Source organism: Oenanthe melanoleuca, chromosome 14, assembly GCF_029582105.1.
Source record: "Oenanthe melanoleuca isolate GR-GAL-2019-014 chromosome 14, OMel1.0, whole genome shotgun sequence".
NCBI classification, from domain to species: Eukaryota; Metazoa; Chordata; class Aves; order Passeriformes; family Muscicapidae; genus Oenanthe; species Oenanthe melanoleuca.
This window is the reverse complement of record NC_079348.1, coordinates 7,813,269-7,833,420: the sequence shown is the minus strand read 5'-3', so window position 1 is coordinate 7,833,420 and position 20,152 is coordinate 7,813,269. Positions and strand designations below refer to the sequence as shown.

Genomic DNA, 20,152 nt, shown 5'->3' with positions numbered 1-20,152 from the left:
CAAGGTGCTCCTGGTGAGGGGAGAAGCTGGAGAGCTGCTCAGGGGGTTGTTCTATAGTGATGGGCTCAGCATCCTCTGGGAGCTGCTTCTCCTGTGCCTCTCCTTTTCCCCTGGATCACAGCCGATCCCATTCCCTTTTTTTCACACTCCAAAATGTGCTATGAAGGAGCCCAAAACCAAAGGAATCAAATCCTTCCTGAGGCTCTGAGCTGAAAACTTGGAGGAACCATGAGCACAAACATTATCTGAGTGTTTATTCTAGGAAAAGGGAAGGGTGGCTGGGCTGGAGCAGGGCTGCACCCCCCTCTCGGCCAGGTTTGGGGGTCCCAGCCCTCTCTGGGGGTCCCTGGAGCTGCTGGCACAGTGCCAAGGGGGTTTGTCACCCCTCAGCCATGTCCTGTCCCCAGCCCCATCCTCCAACCGGTCCTGCAGCCCCAGGGCTGGGTCGACGCCCGTGGGTGTTGCTGGTTTCTATTTTGGAAGGATTTACTGTAAAAATAGCTCCTGTTGGGTCAGTAAAATGACAGAAACTTGTTTGCTATGAGGCTGCTGCAGGGACAGCCCCTGCCCCGGGCTGGCTGGACAGAGGTGGCTGCAGCAGGAGGGCAGGGACACTTCAGGGTCACTCTGGGGGTCACCGTGTCCCTGTGGGGATCAAAGCTGACCCTGAAACCCCCTCAGGAGCTGCCGCAGGAGGATCCACCCTGAACTTGAACATGTGGAGGAACGTCTGCCCCAGGCTGTTCCTGTGAGCTCTGACTGCATCTCCCTGGGCCAGGCTGGGAATGCTCCTCTCCCTTAGCCAGGTGCTCTCTGCCCATGTCGGGCTCATAATCTCAAAAGAAATCACCCAGTCTTAAAGACTGCAATAATTCTTTAAGCCTTCAATCAGTTCTTCCTCTGGCTCACACAGCAATCCTGGGGTTCACACAGCAATCCTGGGTCTCTCACACAGCAATCCTGGGGTGCACACAGCAATCCTGGGGTTCACACAGCAATCCTGGGGTGCACACAGCAATCCTGGGGTGCACACAGCAATCCTGGGGCTCACACAGCAATCCTGGGGTGCACACAGCAATCCTGGGGCTCTCACACAGCAATCCTGGGGTGCACACAGCAATCCTGGGGTTCACACACAGCAATCCTGGGGTGCACACAGCAATCCTGGGGTTCACACACAGCAATCCTGGGGCTCTCACACAGCAATCCTGGGGCTCTCACACAGCAATCCTGGGGTTCACACACAACAATCCTGGGGTGCACACAGCAATCCTGGGGCTCTCACACAGCAATCCTGGGGTGCACACAGCAATCCTGGGGCTCTCACACAGCAATCCTGGGGTGCACACAGCAATCCTGGGGTGCACACAGCAATCCTGGGGCTCTCACACAGCAATCCTGGGGTGCACACAGCAATCCTGGGGTGCACACACAACAATCCTGGGGTGCACACACAACAATCCTGGGGTTCACACACAGCAATCCTGGGTCTCTCACACAGCAATCCTGAGGTGCACACAGCAATCCTGAGGTGCACACACAACAATCCTGGGGTTCACACACAGCAATCCTGGGGCTCTCACACAGCAATCCTGGGGTGCACACAACAATCCTGGGGTGCACACAGCAATCCTGGGGCTCTCACACAACAATCCTGGGGTGCACACATCAATCCTGGTGTTCACACACAGCAATCCTGTGGCTCACACAACAATCCTGGGGTGCACACAGCAATCCTGGGGCTCTCACACAACAATCCTGGGGTGCACACATCAATCCTGGTGTTCACACACAGCAATCCTGTGGCTCACACAACAATCCTGGGGTGCACACAGCAATCCTGGGGCTCTCACACAGCAATCCTGGGGTTCACACAGCAATCCTGGGGCTCTCATACAACAATCCTGCTTCTCTCACCACAGCTTGGCCGGGTGGGAGCCCCGGGGCCGCTCCCTCGGGGCCGGTCCAGCTTCATTCCTGGAAACCCCCGGGAGAACGGAATGGATAAAAAAAAAAGCGGAGAGTGAAGGGCAGAGACACGTTTAATAGAGCAAATACACCAAAACTGGAACAGCAGAGTGCACAGGACATCACAGCCACACCACAACCCAGGGCACGAGAGGAGGGGACAGGACGGGGACAGGACGGGGACAGGGCTCTGGAACGCAGCCACGAAGGGCGCCTGGAAATTTCCCTCTGCAGGGTCAGGAAAACTCCTTTTCACCTGCGGCGTCGGGAAAAGCAGCACGCAGAGGCTGGGCGGGGGTGTGGGGGCTCCTCGGTGCACACACGGAGGGCTGGGGGTGCCAGCCCCGCCCTTGTCCCCATGTCCCCACCCCTCATTCCCTGTCCCGCGCTAATCTCCGCTGCCATTTCCAGCAGCTCCCGTCCCGCACCTCTGGGAACGGCAGAGCGCTCAGTGCGAGTCCCACCCTGCAGTGCTGGCACCGAGCCACAAAAGGAAGGGACACACGGGACAGATCCAACTCCCCCCACCCCGGGCATTTTGGTGATTTGCAGGGTGTGTTTATCCACAAGGAGAGGGCTGTGAATATTAGCTGTGAGCCCCATCGGGTGTGTTTTCAATGGGATGGGGCAGCTGAGGTGACAACTCTGGGCACGTGCTGATGTGGTCCTTGAAAGCCCTGGGATGGATGGGGCTGTGTGGCTCCAGCCCCTCTGTCCCTCCCCAGGTGTCCTGTTTTCATTTCCAAATGTCCCCCAAGGGCTGCAGAGGATGAGCAGGGAAGGGGAAAGCAAAGCAGGATGACCAGCAAAGCAAGGGCACTTCCAAGGGAATTTTCTTGGCTCAGTCAAAGCTGAGCTCCTGCCTGCTCTTCCCATCAGTTCTCAGCCTTTTTTTTTCAGCTTTATCCTTTTCCTACTGCTCCAGAGCTTTCCCAAAGTGCCCAGCTGAAGGACCTGCCTGCAGGACCCTCTGGAAACCTGCCAGGCAGGAGCCACCCCATGGGATCCACACAGGACACTGATCCCTCCTCATGTGGGTGGGCAGAAAGGGATTTGTGTCCTCTGACCTGTCTCAGCAGGGATAAAAGCAGTGCTAGTAGAAGGAATAATAAAATCCATTAAAAAAGCTTTGGGCTGCTGGCTCTCTGACCACAGAAGTATTAAAAATACCTCATTCCTGAGACCACCCACATTGTACAAACCCTAAAAGACTAGATTCTCTTCCTAGAAAATTGAAAAAAGTTTAAAATCCATTGGTATCAACTCCTTCTCCTCCACCAAACCTTTAAAAACCCCCCAGGTGGGCTGAGGGAGGGAGGGGACAAGGGGCAGGAACCTTTCCATGCCCATCCCAGTCCAGTTTCACAGAACACCCCAGGACTGGGGGGCTACCAGTGTCCCCAGAATGTGCTCCAGCCCCCAGTCTCCCACCTCCTACACAACACAGCAGCTGGAGTGAGGGAATGGCAATGAGGGACACTGGAGGTTCTCCCTGCCCTGTGCTGGGCTGCAATTCCACATCCAAGCAGGGAGAATGTCCATGGCAAAGGCAGTGTCCAGCTGTGCCCAAGCCCCAGGACAGGGATGGAAAGCTTTGGGGTCACTGGAAGCTGGAATGTGACACTGCCTCTGCTGCTGAGGCCCAGGATTGGGAAAGGGACATCCCATGACCAGATGGATGCTGGACATTACACAATAACCCCACCTCAACCACTCCTAAAATCCACCTGGAGCCAGCCCCAGGAGCGAGGGAAGCCGTACAGGGAGTGCAGGTGTGGAGGCAGCGCTGGGCTCTGTGGGGATGGAGCTGGAAATGCAGGGATGTGCTTTGTGCTCACTCCAGAGCCCACTCAGCCAACCACTGCTCGTACCGCGCCCGCTGCTCCTCTGGCTCCTCCCTCCTGCCTTCTCTCCCTGCTTCCTCCTCCCCGGCAGCCTCCCGGCTCTCCTCCTCCCCCTCCTTGTGCGTGCCCTTGTCCTTCAGCTCCTGGATGACGTCCTCCAGCCGCTGGGTGACGCGCTGGGGCAGCCAGTTGCTGTCCATGGTGGTGACGAAGGGGTCGGGGGCGCACACCTCGATCAGCTCCTTGCCCGTGGGGATGCGCAGGTAGTAGGCGTGGAGCATCATCCTGTAGGGATTGCTGTCCTGCCGCTGGCTGTAGGTGAAGTCCCCCACGATGGGGTGGCCGATGGCGCTGCAGTGAACCCGGAGCTGGTGAGTCCTGCCTGAGGGGAGAGTGGGAATCAGGAAATTCCTGAATCCTTCCTTCAGGGCGTGGTTACAATACACCGAGGGCATTTGTCCCCCTGAGCACGGCAGTTCTCAGCTTCCCTCGTCCCTTTCCAGGCTCTGCTCCCAGTCAGAGCTGTCCCTGTCCCCACCTGTCAGTGGCTGCAGCAGCACTTTGGTGACAGGGTCTCCGCTGTAGGATCCATGCTCCAGCACCACCAGCTCTGACTGGCACGGCTTTGGATTCTCACAGCCTGCAAGGAGATCCAGAGGGGTTTGTGATGGCCCAGCTCGGCCCTGGGGGTGTGGGCAGGGCAGGGAAGGGGCTGCTCACCCTCTGTGCCCTCGATGCACATCATGTGGGTCATGCCCTCCCTGGTGTTCTTCCCGATGGCAAAGCTGATCGTCATCCGGCTCTGGCTCACGTGGCCCCTCACCTGGGGGCAGGAATGTGCAAACTGAGCCTCTGCTCCTCACCCACCTCCCATGACAGGAATCATGGAATCACACAAAGGCTGGGCTTGGAAGGACCTTAAAGCCCATCCATCTCCCCAAGCCCAACTCCTTGCTGGGGGCAGTGACACCTTCCACTGTCCCAGGTTGCTCCCAGCCCCATCCAAACTGGCCTTGGACACTACCAATGGGGCAGTCACAGCTTCTCTGGGCACCCTGTGCTAAAATTCCATCCTAATATCCAACCTAACACCACCCTCTGGCAGTGGGAAGTCATTCCCTGTGTCCCGTCCCTCCATGCTCTTGTCCAAATCCCTCTCCAGCTCTCCTGGAGGCCCTTTAGGCTCCAACTCTCAATTTTTCCCTTCTCCAGCTGAACACCCCCAACTCCCTCAGGGCAGAGGTGTTCAGGAACACCAGGAGCTAGCAGGGAGTGCTCACCAGGGCCAGGTAGGCTTTGGTCACCAGGCGCTCCTTGAAGCACTTGTAGGCACTTCCCGCCGCCGCTTTGTTGAGAGCCACACACAGGGCCCCGCTGGTGGAGAAATCCAGCTGGTGGCAGAACCTGGCAAGGACACAGGGGGCAAAGGAGCACCCTGGGCATCTCAGGGTGTCCCCAGCTGGGGGCAGAGCCGGGTGGGTGCCCAGGTGCTGACCTGAAGCCGTAGTAGGTGTCGGGGTCGGCCAGCTCGGGGAAGCGGTGCTTGAGCTGGCTCTGCAGGGTCAGCGTCTCGTACCACATCTTGCTGTCGATGCGCAGGTCCCAGTGCTTGTTGACCACGATGAAGTCGGAGCTCTGGTACAGGATGGACAGGTTGTCAATGGTGCCCGGCTCCATGGCCAGTGCCCTGGGGGAGAGAGAGAGAGGGGAAAGAGGGATGAGCAGGGCAGGAGGAACTGCCCGGGATGGGCACAGCAGCCCAGGACAGCCAGGATGGGCAGGGAGCAGGGCCTGGAGGTGGGATACCCCAGTAGGGGTGGGATACCCCAGTAGGGATGGGATACCCCAGTAGGGATGGGATACCCCAGTAGGGATAGAATACCCTAATAGGGATGGGATATCCCAGTAAGGGTGGAATACCCCAGCAGGGAATAGAGATGTCCCACTGCTGCAGAGGTACCTGCAACACCGCTGTCCCCCTGCCTGTCCCCAGCCTCACCGCTGCCACACGCGATGCAGGTCCCACGGCGGCACGGCCGCTACAGCAGCGCTCCAGCCGCCGCCATGCCCGTGTCACAGCGCACGGCTCCGCCGCTGTCCCGCCATGGGGATGGCGCATCCCCGCCGCGCTGTCACGCGTGGAGGCCCCGCAGCCGCGCGGTGCTGGCTCTGCCCATCCCGACGGCAGCGATCGGACCCGGCCGCGCCCCGCTACAGCCCGGCCGAGACCGCGGCGGAGGGCACGGGGCACGGGGACACGGAGCGCGGACACGATCGGCGGAGAGGAGCCGGGCAGGGCTGAGGGGCTCCGGGCAGGGCTGAGGGGACCCAGGAAAGGCTGAGGGGCTCCGCGCAGGGCTGAGGGGCTCCGGGCAGGGCTGAGGGGATCCGGGCAGGGCTGAGGGGATCGGGCAGGGCTGAGGGGATCCGGGCCGGGCTGAGGGGCTCCCAGCAGGGCTGAGGGGACCCGGACCGGGCTGAGGGGCTCCGGGCAGGGCTGAGGGGCTCCGGGCAGGGCTGAGGGGATCGGGCAGGGCTGAGGGGCTCCGAGCAGGGCTGAGGGGCTCCGGGCAGGGCTGAGGGGCTCCGAGCAGGGCTGAGGGGCTCCGGGCAGGGCTGAGGGGATCGGGCAGGGCTGAGGGGCTCCGGGCAGGGCTGAGGGGCTCCGGGCAGGGCTGAGGGGGCCCGGGCAGGGCTGAGGGGTTCCGCGCAGCGCCCCCGCCGCCCCGGCCCCGCCCACTCCCGCAGCGCCTCCCGGCAGCGCTCGCACCGCGCCCAATCAGCGCCGGCCCCGCCTCCGCCCGCGCGCGCCGCGCCCAATCAGCGCCGGGTGCGCGGCGCGCGCGGGCGGAAGCGGCGCCGGTGGCGGCAGCGGGGCGGGCGCGGCGCATGGCGGGCGCCGGGAGCGGGCCCGAGGGTGGGCTCGATGGCGGCCCCGAGGATGGGCTCGGTGATGGTCCTCAGGGTGATGACCCCGAGGATAGCTTCTACGAGCGCTTCGCCGCCGAGCTGGAGGTGCTGGCCGAGCTGGGAGGTGGGCGCTGCTGCGGCACCGGGACGGACGGAGGGAGCGGGCGGGACCGTGCGTGGCGCGCCCGCCTCACCGCGGTCCCCTCCGGTGACCCGCCCCGTGGTGCGGCCCCTGTTACAGATGAGCCATCCCCAGCCGGCGGCCCCAAAACCTCCCGGTTCCGGAGCAAGAGGCAGCGGCCGGAGGAGCCCCAGCCACCCGGGGACTCTCCCGGCAGCACCAGCCCCAAGGACAGGGACCGGGACTGTGTCCCCGCCGTGTCCCCGGCAGCAGCCGAGCCCCGCAGTAGGTTTGACCCGGTTCCCGGGTGCTGCTGACCCCTGTCCCCCGCCCCGAGCCGTGCTGGAGCATCCCCGGGTACCGGCGGCTGTCAGTGATGCTCTCCCCTCGCTCCAGCCCCGAAGCCGAAGCGGCAGCGCCTGGAAGCTGTGAAGAAGCTCGATTTCGGTGCGGATGATGAGTTGGCTCCGGATGTCTCCTGGGATGGCGGCCCAGAGGCACCTCTGGCTCCCCACGATACCAGGTCGGCCACGCTGAACCCCGTTTTTACAGGAGAGGGGGAAAGGGTCCTTCCCCTACTGAAGGGATTTGGTGTTTTCCAGCTCGAACCACCTGGAGATGAGTGGGATGATCCCCCTGCAGAGCACACCACCCGTGGGAAAGAAGAGGGTCCTGAGGAGACCCCCAGTCCTGGAGGATTACATCAATGTGACATCCACCCAGGGCACCAGGGTGTTCCTGGTGCTGAGGGATGATCCCTGTGGCACAGGGCTGGAGGTGAGCAGGGCTCTGAAGGTCAGGTTTGCTCCTCTGTGGGCTGCAGTCCTTCAGGAGAGCTGGTTGTGTTGTGTGCTTGCAGCTCCCGGATTCCCTGGGCTGGAACGCTCGCAGGCCGCTCCACTTGCTGGGAGTGCCCTTCTCCTACCTGAAGGAGCAGGTGGATGAGGAGGTACCACATCTCCCACATCTCCCACACCTTTCCTGCCCCTCCTGCTGGCTCCCAAATTCCTGTTCCCCAGCTGTGGAACTGGGAGATGTCTCTGACCCCTCTCTGTGTTTGTGTTCAAGCGTCGCAGGCGGGTTCTGGAGGCCTCCCAGCAGCTGACAGAGATCATCAACAGGTGAGATTTCAGCATGGGATCCCTCCCCAGTCACTGCCACGTTGCTCTTTCAGGATCCTCAAGCAGAGGAGCCTTTTTGCCCTCATCACCCCCAGCCTGGGGAGTCTGGGTGGAATTCCCACTCTGCCCTGACTCCTGGGGGGTTTGAGGTGAATTAATTCCATCCTGCAGTTGCCTGGGGAGTGAGCCCAGTGCTGAGAGCCCAGATCCCAGCATGGACACAGATCCAGCAGCCGAGGAGGAATCTGCATCCCACTGCCTCTGGGTGGACAAGTTCACACCCCGGCGCTACATGGAGCTGCTCAGTGATGATGTGAGGTGCTGGGACAAGAGGGGTGCTTGGCATGGGTGGGGCAGCCCCTCTGCACCTCTTAGTGCCATGGGATCAGGAGTTGCCTTTGGAAGCACTGTGTCTGTGCTGGGAGCAGTGCTGAGTCCCTGAGAGCTTGGCATGGCAGGTTTTCATTAGAGACTGGGATGTTCTGGCAGAAGAAACTATGGAAGTGACCAAAATGAGACCAAAAAAAAAAAAAACTTAGGAGGATTTTAGTCAGGGGTTGTTGGCTATTTTGAATTTTTTGGGGAATATTGGAAGCTTTGAATGTGCTGGGAGAGGCTGGAAAGTTCTGAGTTGAGCCAAGACAGAGCAGGGCCAGCAGGGATGGGGCTGATGTGACTTTTCCAGGAGTTCCCTGAGGGATGGGGGCTGAGCTGGGAAGGGAAGCATTCCCACCTTGTCCCAGGGAGATGCCCTGAGCATCCTCTCATGGAGAAGAACCCTCCTCTGCCCTCAGCTGGATTTTTGCCAGGCTCCATGGATTCCCTGCTCTCCCCCCTGCAGTACACCAACCGCTGCCTGCTCAAGTGGCTCAAGCTGTGGGACACGGTGGTGTTTGGCAAGGACAAGGCTGGCAAGAAGCCCAAGCCCAGCCCTGCAGCTCATCCTCCACTCAGCCATGCCAAGGAACATCCCAACAAGTGGAAAACCAAGGTCCAGCTCACCGAGGAGATGCTGGAGGCCGAGCTGGACCAGCACAAGAGACCCAAATTCAAGGTGAGCAGGAGGGGACGTGGCTGTGGGTCACTGTGGCTGCCACCAGCTGAGGAGCAGCAGTGTCCCCTCCGTGGAGGAAGCCCTCCAGGGGTCACCTCCCCTCTCTCTGTGCCACAGGTGGCCCTGCTCTGTGGGCCCCCTGGCCTGGGCAAGACCACGCTGGCCCACGTCATCGCCAGGCACGCGGGGTACAACGCTGTGGAGATGAACGCCAGGTGAGCCCTGGGTGAGCCCTGGGTGAGCCCTGAGTGAGCCCTGGGTGCCAAGTGCCAGGTGAGCCCTGGGTGAGCCCTGGGTGAGCCCTGAGTGAGCCCTGAGTGAGCCCTGAGTGCCAGGTGAGCCCTGAGTTCTGGGTGCCAGGTGAGCCCTGGGTGCCAGGTGAGCCCATGCCCCCCCCAAAAGCAGGGGCAGGTGATGCTGGAGATGATGCTGTTCTGGAGGTGATGCTGGAGGTGTGGCAGAGGTGGTGCTGATGTTCTGGAGGTGATGCAGGAGGTGATGGTGGTGTGGGGGTATTGCTTGAAGTGATGCTGTTGTGGTGGTGATGGTATCCTGGGAATGATGGTGTCCCAGAGGTGGGGATGTTCTGGAGGTGATGCTGTGCCAGGTTGTTGCTGGAAGTGACAATGTCCTAAGGGTGATGCTGGAGGTGATGGTGCTGTGGAGGTGCTGCTGTTCTGGAGGTGCTGCTGTTCGAGGTGATGCTGTTGGGAAGTGCTGCTGTTCTGGAGGTGCTGCTGTTCTGGAGGTGCTGCTGTTGGGAAGTGCTGCTGTTCTGAAGATGACACTGTCCCAGTGACGATGCTGGCCGTGTCCCCATGCCCCAGCTCAGCTGTCCCCATGTCCCCTGCAGCGACGACCGCAGCCCTGAGGTGTTCAGGACCCGCATTGAAGCTGCCACCCAGATGAGGTCAGTGCTGGGCTCCCACGAGAGACCCAACTGCCTGATCATCGACGAGATCGACGGCGCGCCCGCGGTGAGTGGGGGCTGCTCCACCCTCACCCTCAATCATCAAACATCAAACATCTCCATCTAACATCAAACATCTCCATCAAACATCTCATCTCCATCAAACATCACCATCTAACATCTCCATCAAACATCTCATCTCCATCAAACATCACCATCAAACATCTCCATTTAACATCACCATCTAATATCTCTATTACCCCTCTGCTGACATCTCCATCACCCCTCTAACATCTCCATCACCCTGCTGACATCTCCCCTGCTCCACCAGCCAGAATCCATCCCTGCCATCCTTGTGTCCCCCCAGGCCTCCATCAATGTGCTGCTGGCCATCATCCAGAGGAAGGACGGGGAGGGCGAGGCGGGCGCGGGGCGGCGGCGGCGCGAGGGGGGGCTGCTGCTCCGGCCCATCATCTGCATCTGCAACGACCAGTGAGTGCCCCCTGCCCTGGGGGGACAGCACACCACACCCTGCCCCCAGACAGGAGCTGGGGTCCGCGTTGGAGTGCAGCTTCTCAAGTCCTGGGCTTGGTTTGGGCTCCTGACAAGAGGGACATTGAGGGGAAGGGAATGGAGAATTCCTGGGAGTTGGGAAAGGGGCTCAGCGTGGGGAAAAGGGGGATCAGGAGGAACTTCTGGTTCTGCACAACTCCCTGACAGGAGGGGACAGCTGGGGGAGTTGGGTTCTGCTCCCAGGGAGCAGGGGCAGGAGGAGAGGGAACGGCCTCAGGGCAGGCCAGGGAGGTCTGGGTGGGATTTTAGGAAAATTCCTTCATGGAAAGGGCAGTCAAGTGTTCATTGGTCCAGGCTGCTCAGGGCAGTGGTGGAGTCCCCATCCCTGAGGGGATTTAAAAGCTGGGGACATCATTTCATGGTGATTAGGCAGTGCTGGGGGAACACTTGTACTCAATGCTCTGAGAGGTCGTTCCCAGCCTAAATAGTTCCAGGATTAGGAAGGGAATTCCCTGCTGGGCTCTCTCAGCTCTGTTCCAGGATTAAAAGGGAATTCCCTGCTGGGGTCTCTCAGCCCTTTTCCAGGATTAGGAAGGGAATTCCCTGCTGCATTCTCTCAGCCCCATTCTAGGATTAGGAAGGGAATTCTCTGCTGGGCGCTTTCAGTCCTATTCCAGGATTAGGAAGGGGATTCCCTGCTGGGCTCTCAGCTCTGTTCCATGATTAAAAGGGAATTCCCTGCCGGACTCTCAGCCCTGTTCCTCCCCAGGTTCGTGCCCGCGCTCCGCCCGCTCCGGCAGCAATCCTTCCTGCTCAGCTTCCCCCGCACCGCTCCCTCCCGGCTCGCCCAGCGGCTCAGCGAGGTCTGGGGACACCCAGGGCCCCCCTGTCCCCTGGCTGTGTCCCCTCCCTGCCCCTGAGCCCTGTCCTGCTCCCTCAGATCGCTCTCCGGCAGGGAATGCGGGCGGACACGGGAGCGCTGCTGGCGCTGTGCGAGAAAACCGACAGCGACATCCGCTCCTGCATCAACACCCTGCAGGTGTGGGGACACTGCTGGGGACACTGCCAGGGGGCTGGGGACACTGTCAGGGGGCTGGGGACACTACCAGGGGGCTGGGGACATGGGGATGACCCTGGGGATACAAGGATGGCTCTGGGGACACAGGGAGGACCCTGGGGACGTGGGGCTGTCCCTGGGGACACAGGGATGGCTCTGGGGACACAGGGATGGCTCTGGAGACACAATCCTGCAGCTCCATGTTCACATGGGACAGAGGGGACAAAAGTCCCTTCCAGTCAGATCTCTGGGACATCACCCAGTCCCCTGGGATGTTTTTGTCCTCACATGTGCAGGGAGGGGGGTGGTTGTGTCCAGCTGTTGCAGGGGTTTGGGATCCCCATCCCCTCCATCCCTCGCTCCTGCTGCAGTTCCTGCACGGCCGAGGGCAGAAGGAGCTCAGTGTGCAGATGGTGCAGACCATGAGGATTGGCCTGAAGGACCAGAACAAGGGGCTCTTCTCCATCTGGCAGGAGATCTTCCAGCTGCCCAGGCTCCAGAGGTAGGAAGAGGGGGATTTTAGATCTGGTGGGTGCTTGGAGGGTGATGTTCCCATTTCCCAGAGAAGCTGTGGCTCCTCTGGATTCCTGGAAATGTTCAAGGGATGGGGTTTGGAGCAGTGTTCTGTGATTCCATGAACTGCAGGGTCTTGAGGGGATTTGTGTCCATCATGGAATCCTGGAACAGTTTGGGTTGAGAGGACCTCAAAGCCAATCCAGTGCCACCCCTGCCATGGCAGGGACACCTCCCACTGTGCCAGGCTGCCCCAAATCCATCCAACCTGGCCTTGGACACTTCCAGGGATCCAGGGGCTGCCACAGCTTCTCTGGAAATTCTATTCCAGGGTCTTCCACCCTCCCAGATGATGTTCCTTCCCAATATTCCCTCTAAACCTTTCCTCTCTCATTTTGAAGCCATTCCAGTTGTTTTCTTACCACTCCACTTAGCTCCCAATATTTCAGCATTGGCATTGCCTCCACTCCAGTTCCCAAGCATCCAAATATTCCTTGCTGGCCCCTCCAGGCCTGGGAAACCCTCAGCTCTTCCCTTTGGGCTCTCCCAGGCACAGGATAGGAATGGATCCCTCTTTGCCAGCCCAGCTCCTGCTGGGGGACGAGGAGCTGTCCCACCCTGGGGGCTCAGGGGGCTTCAGCTCCTCCTCCCAGCGCTTCCACCACATCCTGCAGCTCTCCATCTCCTCGGGGGAGCAGGAGAAGCTGGCCCAGGTGAGAGCAGCCAAGGGGGCCGGGGCTCAGTGGGACGAGCCAGGTGGGTTCCCTCTGATCCCACCCCCTCTTCCAGGGCCTGTTTGAGAACTTCCTGAAGATGAAGGTGCGAGATTCCAGCCTGGGCTCCGTGTGCCTGGCCCTGGAGTGGCTGAGCTTCTCTGACCTGCTGGGCAGGGCCGTGCTGCAGGGGCAGAGCTTCCAGCTGCTGCGCTACCTGCCCTTCCTGCCCGTGGCTTTCCACCTGCTCTTCGCCGCCTCCTCCATCCCCCGCCTCGCCTACCCCAGCAGCCAGCCCGAGGCAAGTGCAGCAGGGGCTGGTGGCACGGCTGTGGCCCTGCAGGGACACCTGTCTGAGGTCCCTGTGCTGTCCCCAGGCCGCGGCCAAGCTGAGCCAGATGCAGAACGTGGTGCTGTCCATGGTGTCGGGGATCGCGCCGGGCGCGCGCAGCCGCGCGGGGCAGCAGGCGCTGGTGCTGGACGTGCTGTGCCTGCTGCTGGACATCATCGCCCCCAGACTGCGACCTGTGAGTGTCCCCAGCCTGTCCCCAGCCCCTGGCCCTGCTGCAGCCCTGCCTGCCTGCTGGCACCCCTCTGCAAACCCATCCCTGCTGAGCTATCCTGCCTTTCTGTCCCAAATCCGCCGCTGGAGGGCAGCTGGAGCAGGGAGCTGGGGTGTCCAGCCCAGGCTGGGCTTTGGGGAGCTCTCAGAGTCACCCCCAGCCAGGAGAGGATCTGTCCCTGCTCTGGGAAGGATGTGTGTGATGAGAAATGGATTTGTAGGGAGTTTTCAGGCTCACATATCTTGGAGATAAGAAATGCTGACTTAGAAATGCCATGGAATAGGACAGATATTGCTGAGAGCCAGAAAAAAGATTTCAAAGCATGGCCTTGCAAACAAAACTAGACACTTTGGAGAAATAGAGCTATGAAAGATGCATTGTAATAGAACCCACGGGGGGTAATTTGAAATGATTGGCTTTAAGGCATTTTACAGCATGATGTGACAAAAGCTGATAGGCCAAGAAACACTTATTGTAATTAGGAAATAGTTGGCTTCTGATTGTGATGGTGTGAATTATAACATCTGTATTGTCTCACCCTTCATATGAGACTGAAAATGGAATGAAAGTTTAAAAAAAAAAAACAGAATGAAAGTTTTTTAAAACCCCAATTCTGGGTCAGAAAAGGACAAAATCCAACAGTGTGTCCCTAAGAAGGAGCTAAACTCCATCTGGGTCCTTCCTCACCCTGAGACAAGCCCCGTGCTTGGGCTGGTTGGGGTTTCCCAGTTCTCTGCTGTCCCTGTGCAGGTGAACACCCAGCTGTACAGCCTGAGGGAGAAGCAGCAGCTGGCTGAGCTCATCAGCACCATGCTCACCTACAACCTGAGCTACCTGCAGGAGCGCCTGCCCGAGGGCCAGTACGTCTTCAAGCTGGACCCGTGAGTGCCAGGCTGGCCAGGGGCTGTGGGACCCCTGGGTGGGTTTTGGGATTAATTCTCTGTTTTTCTGTGCTGCAGGCTGTGCAGAACTGGGTGGTTTTTTTGGTTAATTCTCTGTTTTTCTGTGCTGCAGGCTGTGCAGAACTGGGTGGTTTTTTTGGTTAATTCTCTGTTTTTCTGTGCTGCAGGCTGTGCAGAACTGGGTGTTTTTTTGGGATTAATTCTCTGTTTTTCTGTGCTGCAGGCTGTGCAGAACTCAGTGGTTTTTTGGGATGGATTCCCTGCTTTCCTGTGCTGCAAGCTGTGCAGAGCTGGGTGTTTTTGGGATTAATTCCCTGTTTTTCTGCTCTGCAGGAATGTGGAGGCTGTGTGTCGTTTCCCAGCTCTGCCAGCCCGGAGGCAGCTCAGCTACCAGGCCAAGCAGCTCATTGCCAGGGAGATTGAGCTGGAGAAGATGAGGAGGGCAGAGGCACGAAACCTGGCCCAGGTTGGCATTCCCAAAGGGCTGTGGGCACGTGGAGAAAATCCCTGGGGATGTGTTTTCCCCAAAGCAGCCACTGAATTAAGCTGCAGGAGTGGAAATCCAGGATTAACCTCCCCCAGCTGCAGATGTTTCACTGCACAGCTGGGCTGGGCTGGAGGGCTCAGCTTTTTGCAGGAATTCTGGGGGGAGTTCAAGCTTTGAACAGTTCCACTCTGCAGGGAGGAGGTGGGAATTTGAGATGGGAGTTTTTGGGCTGCTGTTTGTGGGAGGTGAACTCTTCCCCTGGCTGCTGCACTTCCAAAGGTCCCAAAGCTGCCAGAGTGGTTCTGCCCACTCTCCTGGAGGCAGGAAAAGATGGGAAGGGGTGGGAAAGGTGGAAAAACATCCTGGGTGTAGCCAGTGTAGCCAGTGCTTGCCCTGCCCTGCTGCCAGCAGGGTAATTAATCCCTGGGAGCCCCTTGGGCTCCTGAGGGATGTGTGGGACAAAGAGAAGCTTCAAAAAACATCTCTGAAGGCTCCTTGTTTACCTGGTGTGGATGTGAAATCCCAGGGATTCATCTGGGGCTGATCCCACGAGAAAATGAGGGAAAAAATCTTTGGGATATTGCAGGGGGTGGCTGGGATGGGGGACAAGGGGGTGGCAGATGCTCAGTGCCCAAACCTGGAGCTCAGCCACCCCAAGGGGAGCCTGACCCAGGTCTGATCTCCCCACAGGAGCCCGGGAATGGCCTGGGGGAGGAGCCAGCAGAGCCCCCCAGCCACCAGCAGCGCCTGGAGCACATTGTGAGGAGAGCAGCAGTGCAGGACAAGGTCAGGGCTCCATTCCTGCCCCAATTCCTGCCCCAATTCCCCTTCCTGGGCTGCCACACACTCCCTGGCTCCACTGGAATTTGGTTTTTCAGTCCAGTTTCCTTTAATAGCCCAGCTCAGCTCTGTGTGTCCTGTAAAGGCATCGCTGGGATTGGCATGAATTGGATCTGGGTGACATTTTGGATGTGTCCCAGGAAGTTTTCAGGGCTGGGGGAGGGAAGAGCTGTGGGAATTTGGGCTGAAATTGCTGAATTTGGGCTCTGGGGGAAAGCAGCTTGGAAAAGCTGCTTTGGAATGATCCACCCTGGGCACCCTTGGGCTCCAGGAGGAGCTGGGATCATTCCCTGGCACTGCCCCTCTCCCACCTGAGCCTCACATTTTGCCTTTCCCCAAATTTGGATGATGTTTGCATTCCCAGGCCCTTCCTGCAGGATTTGCATTTGGCTCCTGCTCTGCTCTGGGGTGGCTGAGCCTTGCCCAGGGAGGATCCTGCTGTTCTTCTGTCCCTGTCTGAGCAGCAGCTGCAGCTGCAGCTGCTCCAGCCCCAGCTCCATCCCTGCTTTTTGCTTCCCACAGCCCGAGACGGACTTTTTTGGGAGGCCAGTGCAGCGGAAAGAGGCGGCCACGGCCCCGGGTGGGTGACACAGGGACAGGGGTGGCCCTGAGCCCTGGCTGGGTGACACAGGGATGGGGTGGCCTCAGAACTGGGTGGGTGACACAGGGATTGGTGGCCCTGAGCCCTGGGTAGGTGGCACAGGGATGGGGTGACCTCAGAACTGGGTGGATGGCACAGGGACAAAGTGGCTCCAACCCCAGAAAGGTGGCACAGGGACAGGGTGGTCCTGAGCTCTGGGTGAGTGGCACAGGGACAGGGGTGGCCTCTGAACTGGGTGGGTGGCACAAAGTGGCTCCAGCCCCAGAAAGGTGGCACTGGACAGTGTCCCTGACCTCTGGGTGAGTGTCACAGGGACAGGGTGACCCTGAGCCCTGGGTGATGGCACAGGGAGGCTCCAGCCCCAGGTGGGTGCCACAGGGACACAGTGGCCTCAGAAGTGGGTGAGTGGCACAGGGACAAAGTATCTCTAGCCCCAGGTGGGTGGCACAGGGACCAGGTGAGTGACAGAGATGGGGGTGGCCTCAAAACTGGGTGAGTGGAACAGGGACAAAGTGTCCCTAAGCTCTGGGTGAGTGGCACCTGTGGCACAGGGACAAAGTGACTCCAGACCCAGGTGGGTGGCACAGGGACGAAGTGTCCCTGAGCTCAGGGGGAATGTCACAGTGCCAGGGTGACCCCAGGTGCCCATGGGGGCTCTCCCCATTCCCAGTGCCAGCACCCAAGAGGGGCTCCTGTCCCTCAGCCCTGTCCCCAGGGGACAGCAGCAGGGACAAACAGACCCCGGGGTGCAAACCCAGGTGCTGTGGCCCCATCCAGAGGGAATTTGGGCTGCTGGGATATGGGAACATCAGCTCTGCCCTCCCCAGCTCCCAGCCAGGGATCCCCTCCCCTCTCCAGGCAGGGCACAGCTGAGCAATTGCAGGTTTTCAAAGGTGGATTTTGCTGCTGCAGCCCCTCAGGTCTGCAAGGAGGAGTCCCTGGAGGTGCAGATGGGGAAGGCTGTGGGCAGGAGTGATGTCTGGTTCCGCTTCAACGAGGGCTTCTCCAACGCTGTCAGGAGGAACCTTTACATCAGGGACCTGCTCTAACCAACTCGGGCTGCAGCTGAGGGCAGCACCTGGGTTGGGTTCTCTGACCCCTGCATGGGTGTGTGCCATGATCTTGGGGTAGTGTTTTTTATTACCTGCTTGTTTTGTTTAAAAAATGAAATAAATGTATCTAAAAAAATCAATAGGAAAGTATTGCTCTGTTTATTTCGGTCATAAACCTTGAGGTGCCAGATTCTGCCTGGGTTGCTGTGGAATTATATCCTACAGTGTACCAAAGTATCTAAAATCACTAAAAAGGGGGGTTTTATAAAAAGCTGCTTTACAAGTTGCAAACTCTGCCTTTTCTGGGTGGCAGAAGTGTGAGATGAAGCTGCAGCAGACCCCTGGAGAAGCCTTTGCTGCTCCTCCCCCCCTCCTGGGGGATTTCCCCGTGTCCCCCCATTTCTAAAACCCCTTCTACAACTACAGGAGAAGAAAGGAGGTGAGGGCAGGGTTTTTGTTCAGGGCTTTTGTTCAGGTTCTCATGTTGGAAGTGGAACAAACTCCTGGAAACTCCATGCTCAGAGGATGATGCATTTGCCTTTCTCCACCCAGGGGTTGTTCTTCATCAGCTCCGGGTTCAGGAAGGGATCTTCAGGAATTCCATCCTCAATCCACTTCACAAACCTGCAGAGAGGGGAGGGGGATGGGCACAGCCCCAGGGGGTCAGGACAGCAAAATTTGGGGGGGCTGAGGCTCTGGGGTAAATCTTGCTCTGCTGGGGGGATCCCCTGATGCACTGGGGGGACAGAGGGGCGTCCCCAGCTCTGGGACAAACAGGGAGGGAACAGAGCCACCTGTAATTTCAAGTATTTTGAGCTCTGGAAAGGGGGGATCTGCACCTGGGGGGGCTCCCAGGTCACATCCTGACACCACCAGGGCTTGGGCAGCTGGAAAGGGCTGGGGACACCAGGGGGGCTCTGGGGACACCAGGGGTGTTCTGATCCTGGGCACTGGAGATCCAGAAAGGGAAAATCTCATCTGGGAGCCCCCAGCGAGCTGAGGGGGGATTTTGGGGGTGGGTTCTGCTCTTGGGGGTGAAGGGAGAGGAGAGGGAGAGGGAGAGGGAGAGGGAGAGGGAGAGGAGTCCCCACTCACTCAGGGATGGTCTTGGACGACATCTCCCTCTTGTAGGCCAGCTGGTACTTGAGACTTTCCACCTCTTTTTTCCATTGTGGGAGATCCCACTCATCCATCGCGCTCTCCGAGGGCTCCGTTGGGCTGGGAATGGGGATTTTGGTGCCTTGTCCTGCCCTGATCCCTCAGCTGCACCCCAAAGGCTCCCCAGGAGTGTCCCAAGCTCTGGGGGAGGTTTCCAAGCCCACAGAGGAGCAGCCAAGGGCTCCAGGAGCTTTTTGGGCTGTTTTGGTTGAGGCAAAGGCTGCTCGGTGCCCCTCTCATGCAAAACGCAGGAGCTGAGGCAGATTTGACTGAAATTTGGGTGGGGAGCAGCAGAGCCAGCGGCTGCTTGGCAAGGGGGTGTTTGGGACCAGGAGGGATTTGGGGCTGAATAAAAGTGCTGGAAACAGCTCAGGGGGTGGCCAGCACAGATTTGGGGAGCAAAGCGAACCCCTCTGTACCCCCCCCACCCCACTGGGGGAGGATGAGCGTGATGGGGAAACTGAGGCACAGCAGCTGAGGGGGCTCAAGCAAGCACCTGGCCCCGGTGCCATCCCAAAAACTGCTGGCACAAGGAGACATCCCCCAGCCCCGGGGGGATGGACCCCGGGAGAAAGGGCTGGAGCTGCTGGGAGGGTGAAATCCCAAATCCCAGGTTTTGGGTGACACCCCAAAACTGCAGCCGGGAGCGGGATCAGCCCCATCCCCGCTCCGGCCATCCCGCGGCATTCCCGGCGCATCCCGCTCCCACCTGGTTTGGGAATTCCGGCAGCAGAGAAACGGGGCCGCGCCTGCAGCCCTGGTCGTGCCCGAGCTCTTCGCTGGCTCCTGGCGATCCCAAATGCTCGGGATAATCTGTTAATGCACGGCTGGGGCGGCGGCAGCGGATAACGGGAGCGTCCTCCCCCCGCCGCTCCCGGGGGATTTGGCTCCGCGGGAGAGCCCGGGATGGAGGCGAGTCCTGGTACCCGGCTCCAGGGCTTGGAATGGGGTATCCCGGCTCTGGAATGGGTTATCCCGGCTCTGGAATGGGGTTATCCCGGCTCCGGGGCTTGGAATGGGTTATCCCAGTTTTGGAATAGGGTTATCCCGACTCTCCCACGATCCTGAGGGGGGCACAGGTGGAGGACATCCCCAGCAAAGTGCTGGATCCCTGCTCAGATCCTTTCCAGCATCTCTTCCCGGATTCCTTCCTGAACCCCTGCCCCTGATCCTTCCCCCATCCTTGCCCTGATCCCTTCCCAAATTCCTTCCTGAATTCCCAGCCCTGATCCCTTCTCGGACCCCTTCCCGCATCCCCCTGATCCTTTCCCCAATTCCTGCCCCAATCCCTTCCCAGGAATTCCCCAGGGATTTGGGATCCATCCCATTCCCAGGAGCAGGGTGTGACCCCAGGGATTTGTGACCCCAGGGATTTGGGATCCATCCCATTCCCCAGGTGCAGGATGTGACCCCAGGGATTTGTGACCCCAGGGATTTGGGGTCCATCCCATTCCCATGTGCAGGTGTGACCCCAGGGATTTGGGATCCATCCCATTCCCAGGAGCAGGGTGTGACCCCAGGGATTTGGGATCCATCCCATTCCCAGGAGCAGGATTGTGACCCCAGGGATTTGGGATCACACCCCCAGGCTGTGCAGATCAGGGAATGCTGCTCTCCCCAGGCTGTGCATTATAACCAAGCACAGCCATCTGCCCTCCTGCCATTCCCCACAGCCCTGGGATTAAATCCCAGAATTTCAGGCTGGGAGAGCAGCTGGGAAAGTCCTTGTGATCCCAAGGGAGCTGGGCAGGGACTCAATCCCACCCTCAGAGCTGTCCCCACCTTCTTCAGGGGCAAGGACAGGGAAAAAGAGCAGGGAAAAAGA

At 59.5% G+C, this 20,152-nt stretch overlaps 3 protein-coding genes across 4 annotated transcripts; 1 reads left to right on the top strand and 2 right to left on the bottom strand.

The window, feature by feature from the left end:
- Positions 1-2,024: 2,024 nt before the first annotated feature.
- RPUSD1 (RNA pseudouridine synthase domain containing 1) lies at positions 2,025-6,566 on the bottom strand. Of its 2 annotated transcripts, none has more exons than XM_056502916.1 (6): positions 5,773-6,566; positions 5,308-5,499; positions 5,093-5,216; positions 4,533-4,635; positions 4,351-4,452; positions 2,025-4,194 (listed from the first exon to the last, which is right to left on the bottom strand). In XM_056502916.1, the coding sequence occupies exons 2-6, from the start codon at positions 5,487-5,489 to the stop codon at positions 3,803-3,805; spliced, it is 903 nt and encodes a 300-aa protein (XP_056358891.1). In that variant the 5' UTR covers positions 5,490-5,499; positions 5,773-6,566; the 3' UTR covers positions 2,025-3,802. The 2 variants fall into 2 exon arrangements, with proteins under 2 accessions (XP_056358891.1, XP_056358890.1); XM_056502915.1 differs by having other exon boundaries at positions 5,812-6,566.
- Positions 6,567-6,665: 99 nt separating this feature from the next.
- On the top strand, positions 6,666-17,309 carry CHTF18 (chromosome transmission fidelity factor 18). Its single transcript, XM_056502905.1, has 22 exons — positions 6,666-6,846; positions 6,964-7,128; positions 7,240-7,366; positions 7,446-7,620; positions 7,703-7,792; positions 7,912-7,964; positions 8,136-8,277; positions 8,806-9,018; positions 9,136-9,233; positions 9,872-9,995; positions 10,296-10,420; positions 11,211-11,304; positions 11,382-11,480; positions 11,870-12,000; positions 12,562-12,724; positions 12,801-13,025; positions 13,102-13,251; positions 14,038-14,168; positions 14,523-14,655; positions 15,367-15,462; positions 16,039-16,096; positions 17,030-17,309. Exons 1-22 carry the CDS (start codon positions 6,702-6,704, stop codon positions 17,164-17,166), a joined length of 2,874 nt encoding a protein of 957 aa, XP_056358880.1. The 5' UTR covers positions 6,666-6,701; the 3' UTR covers positions 17,167-17,309.
- On the bottom strand, positions 17,307-19,131 carry GNG13 (G protein subunit gamma 13). Its single transcript, XM_056502917.1, has 3 exons — positions 19,037-19,131; positions 18,265-18,387; positions 17,307-17,793 (listed from the first exon to the last, which is right to left on the bottom strand). The coding sequence occupies exons 2-3, from the start codon at positions 18,360-18,362 to the stop codon at positions 17,688-17,690; spliced, it is 204 nt and encodes a 67-aa protein (XP_056358892.1). The 5' UTR covers positions 18,363-18,387; positions 19,037-19,131; the 3' UTR covers positions 17,307-17,687.
- Between the last annotated feature and the right edge of the window lie 1,021 nt (positions 19,132-20,152).

Bases quoted from the DNA above. Each gene is read 5' to 3' on its own strand.
- RPUSD1 (XM_056502916.1), bottom strand. From the start codon at position 5,489: ATGGAGCCGGGCACCATTGACAACCTGTCCATCCTGTACCAGAGCTCC. The intron at 4,453-4,532 runs GTGAGCAGCCCC...ATCTCCTTGCAG, and splicing joins GTGCATCGAGGGCACAGAGG to GCTGTGAGAATCCAAAGCCG. The intron at 4,195-4,350 runs GTGGGGACAGGG...CTCTCCCCTCAG, and splicing joins GCTGCTGCAGCCACTGACAG to GCAGGACTCACCAGCTCCGG.
- CHTF18 (XM_056502905.1), top strand. From the start codon at position 6,702: ATGGCGGGCGCCGGGAGCGGGCCCGAGGGTGGGCTCGATGGCGGCCCC. The intron at 8,278-8,805 runs GTGAGGTGCTGG...TCCCCCCTGCAG, and splicing joins TGGAGCTGCTCAGTGATGAT to TACACCAACCGCTGCCTGCT. The intron at 15,463-16,038 runs GTCAGGGCTCCA...TGCTTCCCACAG, and splicing joins GAGCAGCAGTGCAGGACAAG to CCCGAGACGGACTTTTTTGG.
- GNG13 (XM_056502917.1), bottom strand. From the start codon at position 18,362: ATGGATGAGTGGGATCTCCCACAATGGAAAAAAGAGGTGGAAAGTCTC. The intron at 17,794-18,264 runs GTGAGTGGGGAC...CCCTCTCTGCAG, and splicing joins TCGTCCAAGACCATCCCTGA to GTTTGTGAAGTGGATTGAGG.